The 14642-nt window shown below is 35.2% G+C and overlaps 1 protein-coding gene across 1 annotated transcript in view; it reads right to left on the reverse strand.

Moving 5' to 3' along the window:
- Positions 1–14642, reverse strand: part of SNTG1 (syntrophin, gamma 1) — a 164243-nt gene that overhangs the window by 6562 nt on the left and 143039 nt on the right. The window contains exon 16 of the mRNA XM_009889797.1: positions 3001–3111. Coding sequence (XP_009888099.1) covers positions 3001–3111 — 111 coding nt within the window. The remainder of the gene's footprint in view (positions 1–3000; positions 3112–14642) is intronic.

Consider the following 14642-nt stretch of genomic DNA (forward strand, 5'->3'; position numbering starts at 1 on the left):
CAGCTCATATTCCGCCAGCTGTTGACTAGGATGAAAACAATATTATTTCAAAAAAACCCAAAACAAAACCAACCACCCCCTTACCCCCAGCCCCATGGCCAGGCCCCCTCACATTTACAGGGAGTAACTCTATTATAGTGCATTAAATAGATCAACACATTCCGTCAGTACCATAGCTGAAACTCAGAGATGGAGGAAAGCAGACCTTGGAGACAAGAAAAGCAGGAGTCTCAGATCTGGTATGCATATGCCATAGCAGGTTCTGCACAGAGTGTTTTAATGTTAACGGTGAAGGGGAAAAAAAGCACTCTTAGTTCTAGTGATTGTCTTAAGCTGTATCAAAGTTACCTGCCGTGCCCTGCTTCCACATTACTGCTTGGGGATGCAGAAGTGAAGAGCCCTAATACGTTGAGGCAATGGCTCCTCAGATTTTTCGTTTTGTTCTCAGCTGTAAGCTCTCATTCCACTGTATTCTGATTATTCCCCATGTAATATAACAGACAAAAAATTATCTTTATATAAAGAAAAATGTTACGCTGTATTTCCCCTTACAACAGTGGGTCTCCAGGCCATCTGAAGCACAGAGCTGCATTTAACAGGTGATGATAGCTGTGGCCATGAATATTCATCACAACCTTTAACAGATGTTTTACAAAATTCCCATCATCTGATTTCAACTGAAGCCTGCATACAGTATGCATGAAACTTGGCATTACAAACATTTCTGACAATCTGATTAACATTTCCTAATGACTCAAGAGTTCCCCAAATAGCTATATCTCTAACTCTGTAATGCTAGTAAAGTCCAAAAAATAGAGGCTAGATTGTTCCAGCTCCATGCTGAATAGTGCTTTAAATCTATGAAAAGCTTAAAGGATACTGAAGGGGCCCATCCACAGAATTTTAAACTAACCAAAGTTGAAAAAATATGACCCAAAAATCTTCACATTCATTTTATAGCCACATTTATCTATATTTCTTAGACTAAGCAACATATTTCATATGTAAACAAAATGAAATGGATAGAAGTGATCACTATAAATGCCGTAGCCCTTCCAAAGACAACAAAATCTGACATTTTTTTAAATCATGATATAATTGATATTCTTTGATCACCAAGAAAATGAATTAAAATTAATGATTTTTATTTACAAATTGGTCGATGTGAACGTTTAATTTTATAATGAAGAGAAGTGACCATGACAGCATATTAATAAGCATGCTAGCAAGTTTGTATAATATTCAAGGTAGAAGGTAGAATGTAGAATTTCTATCTTGATAAAAGGTAGAAAGGTGATAATTGCTAGAAATAAAGTTCTATTCAGTTTCCATGGGAATAACAATAGTTACAATCAAGGTACCAGGATATCTCTGAGGCTTATAAAGTGATTTGAATGACAGATTTAATTTAAAACATGAAAACATTTTGATGAAAACTGGTTTTCTTCATTGAAATCTAGATTTCATCCTTTGTATTTATTTTTTTTAGTATAATTTAGTATTAAAAATATACTCTAGTTTTACTGAAAAAAAAAAAAAAAAGATACACTTTCCCATTCTTGGATTCCTATGAAATTTCTTTAGTCTTAAAATTATGTGTTAATATAATGGCAATAGCAGGCAGATATTAGAAAAATAATGGTGAGTTTCATCCTTCAACTGTACATAGGAGCATGATAAAATTTTCTAATTATTTGCTTAAGAGAAAACCATCCTCACAACATTAGGTTGTTAAGTTATGTTTTATTATTAAAGACGAAAAGAAATTCTGTACTATTAAAACAATTTCTGAAGGAAATCAGAAGTAAGAAAATATTTATCTTTGAAACGTAGCAGAACATGAATGTATTGAAAGCCATGGTCTGCACATTTCATAGCTGTTGACTTAATGGGAGCTTTTACATACATACATACACTGTATTGAGTAAAACATTCAAAATCAAGTAAATAGCTGTTAGGTAGAAAATAATTAATACCAAACATAAAGAGATATGCAGGAAGGAAAAATAGCTGCTTGGTGTAGCTATTTGCATTTAAACTCACAACTGCTCCCAATATAATGCTTTTTTTCTTTACATATTTTATTACGCTGTGCATATTTAGCCCTTTTAGACAACAATTTATTTAACCATTTTCTTTTTGCTCAGGGAACCGTATAGTTATCACATTCATTCAGCAATTTTCTCTCTGACATGATCAGCAAAAAGGGTATGGCAAATGCTTCAAAAGCAAGGGTTAAAGATGGCCAAGAAAATAGTCTTTAGGTTTACACAAACATTTGGATTCTAGTCAAAAAGACCTTTGATTCACACTCTAAGGCAGTTCCAGTTATCAAAGGTCCTGAGAAATCACTTCTCCGCACACACATTGGGACAGTAAATGTCTTATTCTCAAAAGACATAAAACAAACCAAACATAAATCTCTCAACGTTATTGTTTTCATAAATCAACTCTTGAATCAAAAACACAACTGAAAAGACAATTTTTCTGATTTTCAATTAGACACAGACACAAAGCTTCAGTCTTGTAAGGGAACATGTGTTTAATCCACACTTTTTTCCCCTGAGAAACAAAAACAGATTTTAGACCTTTGCTGGGTTTTGTCCCCAGGTTGATTTAAGAATGTATTTTGCACCATTTCTTCACAATACGAGTATAGGGTGAAAAACAAGGCATTCAAATGCTCAGCCCGCTTTATCAAAATGATAAAGAGGAGAGTTGGCAAACGTGTCCAAAACCATATATAGTGAGTCCTGTCTTTTATTAATTTTTAGTGTAATTACACCTTTCAAAAGACTTTAAACCAGCAAAAATCCAAGCAATTGATTCAGTTTTCTTTTCTTGGAATTTCTTTCATTTTCATTGCATTCTTTGACTTTGTGTATTAATCTCATAATTCTAAGTAATTTCGTTTAATTTACCCCTCTGTTCCCCTAGCTGCTTTGATAACTGCTTTTAATGCACATTGCCTTTATAAAACAAACAATGTATTGTTTTTACCTTTGCTTCAATTTGTTTAGTATCTTGGTTTTGGAACAAAAATTTGATTTTGCTCTTCCCATCATCTGAAGAACCTTTCAGCTGGGAAAACTTGTACCTCCAAAGTACAGCCTAGAGGAAGAAAAAGAAACATAAAAAGCCATACGCAAGCATGTCAGTGTAGCTATAATAGAAGATTGTATTCGAAATAGCTCAGCTCCTTCCAAGGCATTTTTTAACCCCTCTATGATACATAATTAACTCAATTTAGTGTTATGTGGTCTGATGTCCCTTTGATCGTATGGACGTATTATACTTTGGTAGTGTCTGATTCAGATCAGTCAGACTACATTTATGGAATTTACTCTGAAATTCCTTTATCTATATTTAGTCCTGATTAAACAAAAAAAAGAGGGTTAATAAATTCATGGTCATGCCAAAAAACAAATATTTTTTTCCACTGACGATCCATTGATTCCCTACTCCATCTGAAGTGATAACCTCTCATAGAAGCCCTCTTTTCTTCCTTCCACATTAAAAATTTAGTTGTATTAACATACGGGGCATATAAAATTAAAAACAAATACCTATTTTAAATTATAAAATAAAAAAGGAAACTCTGTAATAAGAACTTATTTTGAGTTTACTTATGAGAGCTGTAATCAGGAATTTGAGTAGATCATTAATTCTAAGCATATCAGTGGCCTTTAAGTAATTATATTATGAATTACATTGTGTCTTATTGAAAAAAAAGACAGATTGCTCGACAGAATAAACACGTAATTAATAAAATTTACAGCTGGCTAGAAAAACATAGCTAATATATCTAATATCTAATGTGGATTTATGTAGAAAAAATACATTTCAAATTACTTTGGTTAAAAGTGGAAAACATCTACTTTTTATTGTAAGTCTTTTCAGCCTCATTCAAAGATATCTCCCCCTTCAGATATTTTGAAGCACTAACATTTTTCATTGTGATTTCAGTAACATTTCACCTAATCATAAGGTCATTCTCACTCACATTGTGCTATTACTTTGAAGAGACATTAATTTCACATGCATCGGACAACACAGAAACTTAAGAAAAGAAGTGTTGTTCCATTTTCTTTTGTTTAAGGGTTTGCAAATGACATCATCTCAGTGGTGTAGGATGATACTTCCATTGGTGCCCTGTGTCTATATCTATGAATGTATCTACTTGAAATTAAACAGAATATTAGGGAGGTCAATTTTTTAACTGTCCTAAATCTATGCAGGTCCCTTTGCTTCAGGATGTGTTGATCTCTTTATGTTAATGACTGGAAAAATCTCCAACCTGCATCAAGATAAATGAAGTAAGCTGTGTTTGTCTTAGTAACTTGAAGAGGAAAAAAAAAAGCCCAAAAGGACAGTATCTTAAGTATGCACAGTACACAAAGCAAGTGCTACAATTATTTTCCCCCGAATTCCCTCTATATATTTGCCACATCCAGATAACAATCCCTGATCTCAGCATCAGTTTCATTCTCTGTGTGTATGTGACAGATAAGCTCCCATCTACCATAAGCAGAGTTAAGGACATTCTGTTTCAGATAAACCAGAGGAATTTGGCAATTTATGTGAACTATATCATATTTGTTTCAAATGTTGTCCTCCTGAGCCCACCAATCTGTGCTACAGAAAATAGAATAGCTTCCCTCATCTCCGTGTGCAATTCCTTTCAGCTTGTTTGATCAATGGTGTTTACTCATGTCCTGTAGATAGTGAGTTAAAAAACCAAACCAAAACAACCCAGTATACCATTCAGGTGGCCATACTTCCTCCCTGCATTGTGAACCGCTTTTTCACAGACCTATGTAAATCAACAAATCTTGTCAGAAGATCAAAACCATTGCTTTTCTGCAGGAACAGCGAATCGATTTAAACATGTCATTTCCTAGATGAGAAATGTAAAGGGCATTGATGGTCTCTTTATCTCAGGAGAACAACAATCAAAGAAACGAGCTATCATCTTTCTCTTCTCTGATGATATATGAAGAGGCCAGGAGAGAGGTGCAGTAGTAACAAGGACCCTTAGATGGGCAGACAAAATCCCAGGGTACCTGGCCTTATTCCCAATCAGATTAAGTTCAAGCGAAGATAAAGGATGTACAGAACTGCAGTACTTGGGCATTTCCCATGCAGTTTTGTGACTCGCTTCACTCCCGCTCAGAAGAAAGAGAACAACAGTCACACCAAACCATGGGCATGATTCAAGAACACACTTTATGAGTAACATCAGTTTTGGAGAGCCCTGCTGAGCAATGGCTCTTACATGGCAAAATCAGGTCTATAGCGTGGAGGGGACAAAATCCTTCTCGAGACTAATCCCAAGAAGACTGCACTTCTTCCATCAGGATATCAAAACAAGTTCCTAGAACTGACAGTTCAGCAGCATACTTTACTGAGACTATTAAATATTCTTTGTCTAAAGTGTAAAGAATAAAAATGCCATTGACAATGCATGAAATGATTCCCAAATGAAAGAATTATATGTTTATTTTGGGTGATCTTCAACAAATTGCACACATTTTTTTTCCCAAAGATGTCCACATACAGGAGAGTTCTTTTTGCAAAAATAAGAGTTGTGAGTTTTAAGTTACTATATCAGGAATACAAAGTATTTCAAACATTCAAGCTAGTCATCCTGGCTACTTTTTTTGTTCTAGAGAATTTCTGAGTAACAGTTCCTTCATCCTAGTTTGAACTGGGATGAATACCAGTTCACTCTGATACACTCTGGATGTGTCCACACCTCAATGTACCACACTACATTAGAAGTGTAACAACTAGCTTAAACTAGATGTACAAATTTTAGATAGCTAAAATTGGGTGGATTAGTTAAGCATATGCCCAGTAATACCCATTTAATTCCTTGTCTCCTACCAAAGAAGCTGAAGTCCTGCCCTGTGTAGGCAGAACTGCATGTTTTGCATGTCTAGCAGATACACAAGATGACCAGCTGTGACCAGCAGCCAGATCAGTCTCTTAACATACAGTATCTTGGGGACCCCTGGGTTAATTCCTCTTGTGGTTTCATGTGTTCTGGGTGCATTACTTGTGGTTTTTTTTTTTTTCCTTTTCATTTTCATTATTGCAAAATGCACAAGCAGTGAACAGGGACCAGACCTATCCTTTTTCAACGACTACCTCACAGTGCCAAAGTAGAAAGGAGAAGCAAGACCTGCTCACCTAAGCACCCCGTTTCACAGAAATATGTAGCTACAGCAGTGACATAAACATATGAGAGACACAGTTTCACATGTTGTTATCTTCCATGTTCCTATGTGCTTACTTCAGTGTCACAGTGCTCCCTGTAGTGACTGTTTTGAATTCTAGTTTTAAAGGCTAGTTCTCCTGCATGAGGAACAGGTACCCTTGGGTGATCTGTATCACTGTCAAAGCCAGGCGAATGTTTTTTTCATGTTTTTGAACAGCACAGTTCCTGAGAACTATTTGTTGAATGCTTGCCTAAGAGAGTTAACATAGGCGGATAGAATTTTGTACAAATGTATACATATTTATGTATAGATTGACTTCTAAGCGATAAGTACATTTGTAAAACACATTGGCTTTTTCATAAATTGTCAAAAACCTAAACATGTGTTATATAAATTATTCCTAAATCAGTTTTCATGAATTATAAAATATAAGCAGAAGTACTTACTGGTTTGAAGGTAAGTGTGTTACTGAGCTCAACACTGTATAATACATTATGATAGGGCTTCTTTAAGTTAATAAAAACAGCCTGTTCTCTTCAATTGTTTTCCTTGTATAATCCTCAGTAACTGTGCGTAACCTGCATCACTGAGAATATTTTACAGGACTATATATAGCATTTTTAGGAAGCAGTAAAATTTTGTTTACCCTAAAATAGACCTGACGGGTGGACCAGCTGGCAATTCCTTTTAAAGAACAGATTGCAACAAAATTAAAAAGCGATTCTGTGGTAGCTCAGCTACTTGTGAGGACCCTGAGACACCTCTCAAGTCGAGGCACACAACCTTATCATGGCTTGATGGAAGACCAAGATGAGAACTCAGTATGTACTACTTATTGCCTTTAAAAAGGACCTCCATGAGTAGAGACAGAACGCGTGAATAAAAGCAAGCGTTCCAATTTAGAAAGTGGGGACCAAGGTAATAGTGTATACTGAAAATGCCATCAGCTTCACAATTTGCGTACATCCATCGTGGCCATGGAAAATCTGACATACTTAATCCATGTTTTGATAAATGCACTGTAAGAAGACAAACTCATTGTACAAATACTGCATGTAACATGCATAACATTGAAAACAACTACTGAGATACAAATCCTTTTCCCAATTATTATTCATAGATCACTTAGGCTGCTTTTTACATTTTATACCATTTAATAAAATTAACTTTAAAGAGTAACAGAATGCAATGCAAACAAGTAAACAGTGCAGACAAGCTGAAAAATTAGTTTTAAGACTTCTCTTGAGATGCTTTTTAATTTTTGTAATAAGAAATCATCAAAAAATGAAATCCTGTCTTCACTGAAATTAATAGGATTTTTTTCCTCTGACATATCTGGGACCAAGATTCTTCACCAATACTTTTTAATAAGAAATATTTTATTTATAATTAATCATCTAGGAATCATTTGTTCTAGTCTTTGTAACCAAATTACTGCCTATTATCTTCTGCTAGTGTTATTTTGCTATAATTACCTAAGGATGCTCTCTGCCTGTGTATTTTTATAAAGGCAATACATAAATGTCATATAGAAGAAAAGCAATTGACTTCAGTATCTGTAATACTTTGCTGATGTTCCCCACAATCATACAAATTAAGAAAATTATATTGCTTCTCTTCTTATCACTAGTGCTAAATCTAGAGCACATAGTTTGCAGGGGACCTTAGAAAATATTTTCACATTCATATCATATATCACTTTGCTACTCATTCCCATTTTTTGAGAATCCTGGACTAAACTACATACAATTTTGATAAGATGTCATCAAACAAAATCACTTCCCATCTAGATAATGGTATCAGAAAACTGGGAATGCATCATAATTATCTTAGTTTAGGGTATGATCTGGAGTGTTGCTTAGAGTTTTTGTTTTGTTTTGGGTCAAGGAGCTTGATTTACCCTAAACAGAGACTGGTTTACCAAACAAACACAGAATAGATAGGTGTCTCTATTTTTACTTACTCTGCTTTAAGGAATGTGCATAGAAATCTGAGTACCTGACTATTCCATGGCTCTGTGATAGCCATATGATTTAGCAAGGACATACAGGGCATTTTGCACTGGCACAAGAAAAGAAAAGCTGTATTTCGTCAACGTGAGAGTCTCCAAGCAGAACAGAATTAATTTGTGTCCTATGGCTTTAGTGATGAACTACCTTCAATTTATTATTAAACAGTCTTGCCTCTTCTATATTGGATTATGCACTGTGGACCAATTCTGTTCTTGCAAAAAGACCATTTACAATTAATGAACTTGTGAAATAGGATTTGCACCACATACTGCAACAGCATCATTTCACCTGCCAGTGCACATCACCAGATACAGGTTCTCTCTATACTTTCCATTAACATGGATCATACAGGTTTTCTTATGTAACAGCAAAAGAAGTTTGGTCTTCAGTGGGATGCTTGGAAAAAACATTAAAGAGTCTGTCAGTGTTTTGTAATGATTAGACAGCTACATCTCAGACCACCTGTAAACGGTGGAGTAAATAAAGAAACAACTTTTATTACAGAGAAGATGATAGACGTCACTTTTCAGATATTAGTTTCAGCAAATTCCTTTGTTGTTTTTTTCCATCACATCTTCAAAAAACTGTAGCTGCCCTTTTCCAATACTGTCTCCTTTTCTTTGACACTTAGACTGATTAAATCATTATTCTGTTTAGCTTTTCAAGGCAATTTTTTATACTATATATGCTACAGAATTATGCTAAATTTCAACGGACACCTTTCAACCTAATGTTGTTTATCATCTGACTAAAATAAGTGATACTCCTACAAGTCAAACTGAATCAAGAGCAGATGCCTTGTAGGTCCTTATTTTCAAGAATAAAAGTAATTGGGTCTTCAAGCACCTGGGATACACCTTAATTTGGCTGTTTGTCTCATACCTAATTGAGAAAGATTGCATTCTTGCAAAGTGACACTTTGTCCGTACTGATAGCAACAAGTAGGGAACTGAGTAGGATTAAGATCTTGTTCGTGCTCAGTTCTACTGTGTTACCGATCTCTGGAGAGTGTCTTACTACAAAAGAATTATGGTCCAAGGCAATTTCCTTTGTCAACTGCTGTGGCTTTATAACTGTAAAGGGAAAGACAGGGGAGGACACAGAGGATAAAGAACAAAAATGAGACAAAGGAAAAAGCAAGGAAGTCGGGCCTAATAAAATAACTGTTCTTATCCATTACTGAAGTTACACTGAATCTTAAAAGACTACAGTTTTTTTGCTTAGTACTGATGGATGACCTACCAACATTTGCTTGTTTCTAGCCACAGTACATAAGACCGTATGAACCATGCTTGACAGCTTATATTAAAATTATAGTAGCTATTTGTTAACATTTAATTTTCTAAGCATGGAATAAATATTTTTTCACAACAGTTGCATTATTAAATCTCCATCTTGAATTGAGCCTGGTTTCCTTCTGCCTTCCCTATTACTGAACTTTGGATATCAAGGTTTTTTTTACATGCTGTTTTATTTCAATATGCTGTACGTGTATTAGGTGTATGAAGAGACAGCTCTTAAGGTATACATCCCTAGAAAACAGGGACTTTGTTCCTAAAGCAATTAAGAGAAATTCTGTTCTATGTTTAGTAGTCTTTCGTTATGAAAAAAAAAATATATATATATTTGCAATGCTACTTAGTGTTTACAGTGTATTGTCTTTTTCGATGAAGTGTGCAAGGTGTCTGTGAGAGAACAGGTGACAGGTACCTTGAGCTTTGTTGACGTGCACCTCGTGGGTCATTATGGAGCCTTTTTTACTTTGTTCTAGCATGACCATATAATTCAGCAGCACTTTAATGTACTTTCAGTTCTATAAGGGATGACTTTTTTCTCTTCTGACAAATATATATTCTTGACTGCTGCTTTAATGAGCAGTAAATGTGATGGAGTACAGACATAGCACTTTGCACAGGTAGGTATATTGCAATGTACACTCACACAAACACACACATATATTATTCACACAAGCTATGATGCAAATATGCACATTATAGGAAACAATTTTAATTAATGTCAGTATAACCAGAAACATATAACAAACATATGTCTATGTATATAGACCCATACACTTGAAGAGTAGACAATTTTTTTGTTAGAAGCATGTTAAAAATAAGTTATTGAATGCCACTTGAGTAAGTAGTTTTATACATTGGATCACTTTCAGAATAGTAGTTAGATAAACTTCCGTACAATTCTTGTTATGCTTTTTACTCTATCACTCTCGATCCTTAATTCTTAAGGTCACTACACTGGCTGCAAAACCTTATTTATAAATGCTTATCATAGTATCTGTGTATGTCCATACCTAATATAAATTGTCCACAAAAGAGTTATATTTGCTCATTAAAACATTGATGCCTATAGACTAGCTAACATTAGACAAATGTAGGACCTGAATTGATGTGCAGACGCTGATACATAATGCTGCAAAAATGACCTAGGGTAAAATTAGTTTTATAACTTCTAACACCTGCAACAGAACTTTTTGCATCTTTTTAGAATTTTCATAATTAAAAAAACCAAAAACCAAAAAACAACAACCAACCAACATTTATCATCTAAAACATCTCAAAAGAAAAATTATGTCGGGAGTAGATGCTGTATACTAAGACACCTTGTAGTGCAAGGAGTAACTAAAAATAATCTGGCAAACTTGATTAGGCAGCCAAGAGAAAGGAGAATGTGTAAATGCTATTCACAAAAAAATTAATTCAATTCACTTCTAGTAGAATACCAGCAAGGGAGAAAGAGTGAAATTCAGTAAGAGGCTGTTATTTGACATCCTGTATTTCAAATAATGCAAATGAAATTGCATTAAAGTTGGTGGACATTTTTTGAAGAAGTCCCCAGTGGAAGAGATGCTGTGGGGATACTCACTAATGATCAGGTTTAAACTTCCATGTATGCCAACACAGGAGGCAAGTGGCCTTTTCACTCCAGGTATATCACTACTGCAAATGAAGGACTACATGATAGAAATTAATCATAGTCAAACATTTGCCACTGTCTGCTCGGCTTATATGTTGCAGTTCTCTTTCAAACTATACATCGTTAATAAGAAAAAAAAAAAAAAAGATGCCATCTTGCACTGGAGCTTTGACTGCTCTAGAGAGTACCACAGAAGCACAAGAGCACGAGAATATGTTACTACATTTTAATGTACAGGGAGAGAAATTCTTTTGTGTCTAAAATTACATTTGGTAGTTTACAAACTGTTCAGCTGAATTAAGAAATTATTTCCTGAAATGTTGGAAGAATCTGATTTAACTAGGCAGTCTTAAAAACTGTTCACTCTCCTTTCAGGAAATCGCAATGGTTTGTTATAAAGCAACATACCAAACGCTCTAAATGATAAACTACTGTTGGCTCTGCGAGCCATCAGTCAGAAAATGAGTAAGAGAAAGCAGAGGATATGCAGCAGAAACGGCTATGATTTATGCCAGTGCTGTTATAATCACATCACAGTACAGGTTTGTTCTGAACAACTCCTTTTAACACTTTGTGTACTCATATTTCATAGAATCATAGAATGGTTTAGGTTGGAAAGGACCTTGAAGATCATTTAGTTCCGACCCCCCTGCCATGGGCAGGGCCACCTCCCACTAGACCAGGTTGCCCAAGGCCACGTCCAGCCTGGCCTTGAACACCTCCAGGGATGGGGCCTCAACAACCTCTTTGGGCAAATTTATTTACCTATTTATCATAGGTCTGTGCAGATACAGCAACAAGGTTTTTATCGAACTATGGGGTGTTCGACTTGAAAAACATTTAGCAGAGATGACAGCTTTTAACCACTAATTTCAACTTACATAGTAAAGTGTTATATAAAGATCAAATGACAGTAAACAAGGAAGCAAGCCACACAGGGTTGTATGGCTTTTGTCTGGGAACCATAAGCATAATGAGAGCCATTACCCCCATAAACTCGTTCATGAGCATTGGTAGTGAGTTTGGGTTTTAGAACATGCCCTGTGCAATTTGTCAGGCACGTTGGAAAAAAAAAAAATTATTAACTTGAAATGTAAGAGGGAAAAAACAATGTTTCATTGCTAAAACAACTGGGAATAGCTGAACTAATAGCTATTAAAATTGTGAATTGAAGAATTTGGCTTGACTTCATTTTATTAGTGATTATTCACTATTAAAAACAGCACATAGTCAGTCCAGTAGTGATTAAGAAAGAAAACTTAAAATACTATGAGCACAGTGTTAATTGCAAAATAGAAGCTGCCTGAAGATTTAATGAAGACCTCACTGCATCAAAATATAAGACAGGAGTCCTCAGGTGTCCTCAGAAAACACTACTTGAGCTTCATGAAGATGTCATAAATAAATAATAATAATTAATGTTATTCATTAGATCTGTCCTCCATGTACTTGTCCAAGACTCCCTTGATTAAAAGATTTTGCATCTGCAGTGTAATTCTGGGAGAAGTCAGAGATGAATCGAACGAAATATCTGTCATTGAACTCTAAAGTCTATAGCATACTGCTTCGAGTTAAGCTTTACCCAAAACAGAGTGGTTGAATTTGGTATGAATAGTGGCAAAATAATAGAAGTGAACATGTACAAGAAAGAGAGGGTCCTGTCAGAGCGGGTCCATTGGAGGACCGCAAAATGATCAGAGGGATGGAACAACCCGCTTGTGAAGAAAGGCTGAGAGAATTGGGTCTTCCACCTGGAGAAGAGAAGGCTCTGGGAAGAGGTTATTGCAGCCTTTCAATACTTAAAGAGGGCTTATAAGACAGAGAAAGACTTTTTACCAAGGACCAGAGTGACAGGACAAGGAGCAATGTTTTTAAACTAAAAGAGCATAGGTTTAAATTTGACTTAAGGAAGAATTTTTTTATGATGAGGGTGGTGAGACACTGGAACAAGTTGCCCTGAGAATTTGTGGATGCCCCATCAATGGAAATGGAAAGCTAATAGTTTGTACTGATTCAAATACTCAATTGAAAAAATTTATATAACTTATAAATTATTAGATGTAATTTTTTTTTCATCAATACTATGACATTTTAAATAGTGGTTTTGTGTTTAATACTGAGTTTGTTAATTCATGTGATAATTGCTAGGAATTTTGTACAGTCTTAATGCAGAAATTTATATGTAAATATGTAAATATCAATAAGATAGAAATAATTTAAATTATATCCATGTTTTCCTTGTCCTGGAAACAGTTCTTTCTTGGAAAAGAGATGTTGAACTCCTGCTTCATGTGAACTCCTTCATTAGGTAGAGAAATAATACTTTTAGCTTATGTGACTAAACACTTCTGGTTTATGATTTAAGTTTATGTTATTAAGCACAGGCTGAGAGAGTTGGTGTTGTTCAGCCTGGAGAAGAGAAGGCTCCAGGGACACCTTATTGTGACCTTTCAGTACTCAAAGGGGGCATATAAGAAAGATGGGGACAAACTTTCTAGCAGGGCCTGTTGCAATAGGAGAGAGGGTAACAATTTTAAACTAAATGAGGGAAGATTTAGACTTGATATAAGGAAGGAATTTTTTACAATGAGGGTGGTGAAAAACTGTCACAGGTTGCCGAGAGAGGTGGTAGATGCCCCATCCCTGGAAACATTCAAGGTCAGGTTGGACGGGGCTCTGAACAACCTGATCTAGTTGAAGATGTCCCTGCCCATTGCAGAGGGTGTTGGAATAGGTGACCTTTAAAGGTCCCTTGCAACCCAAACTATTCCATGATTTTATGTTTCTATGAATCTATGTTTCAGTTTATGTAAGTATAGCAATGTTGTTGAAGAACATTACCAGCATAGACACAACCTACTCCTGCCATCATCATAATGAAAATATCTGAACATTTTTTTTGCTCAATCACAACCTTTATCTTTATATAAAATGATGGAGAGTAGGTAATGGTTTTCCTATTTAGGTACTCATTAAAACATGGTTGACACACTTAAGGCAGCTTTGAAACAAGTTTTCATCCTGTGGCTTGTTTGGCAATTTCAACTGTAGCAGTCACTTGGCAACAGTTTATGTTGCATTATATGTTTCTCTTCTCTTCTAATGCAATTGCATTAGAGCCACCTTACTATCTCACACTGCCTAACACCTGATTACCTAAAAAACCAATATGTCCTCTTTTTTATCCATTCTGCTATACTTTATTCTAACATATAAACAAATTAATGTGCAACACTGCAGGTTTCTGAGGATACTAGCTGCATTCTGCTTGCAACACTGAAAGTTTCAAGATATCACAATCTGCTTCAAAATAATATATAGAGAAGTTAAAAATATATATAACCTCTTTTATATGTAAACACTTTCTATGTAAAATACTTTTTGTGAATCTTATGCAGTAGTTTACTTATACTTATGCAATTTATTTAAGTGACAATATAACAGAAGCATGAAAACACTTGCAAGGAATCTGTTGACA

Source organism: Charadrius vociferus, unplaced genomic scaffold (genome assembly GCF_000708025.1).
Source record: "Charadrius vociferus isolate BGI_N301 unplaced genomic scaffold, ASM70802v2 scaffold8, whole genome shotgun sequence".
NCBI classification, from domain to species: Eukaryota; Metazoa; Chordata; class Aves; order Charadriiformes; family Charadriidae; genus Charadrius; species Charadrius vociferus.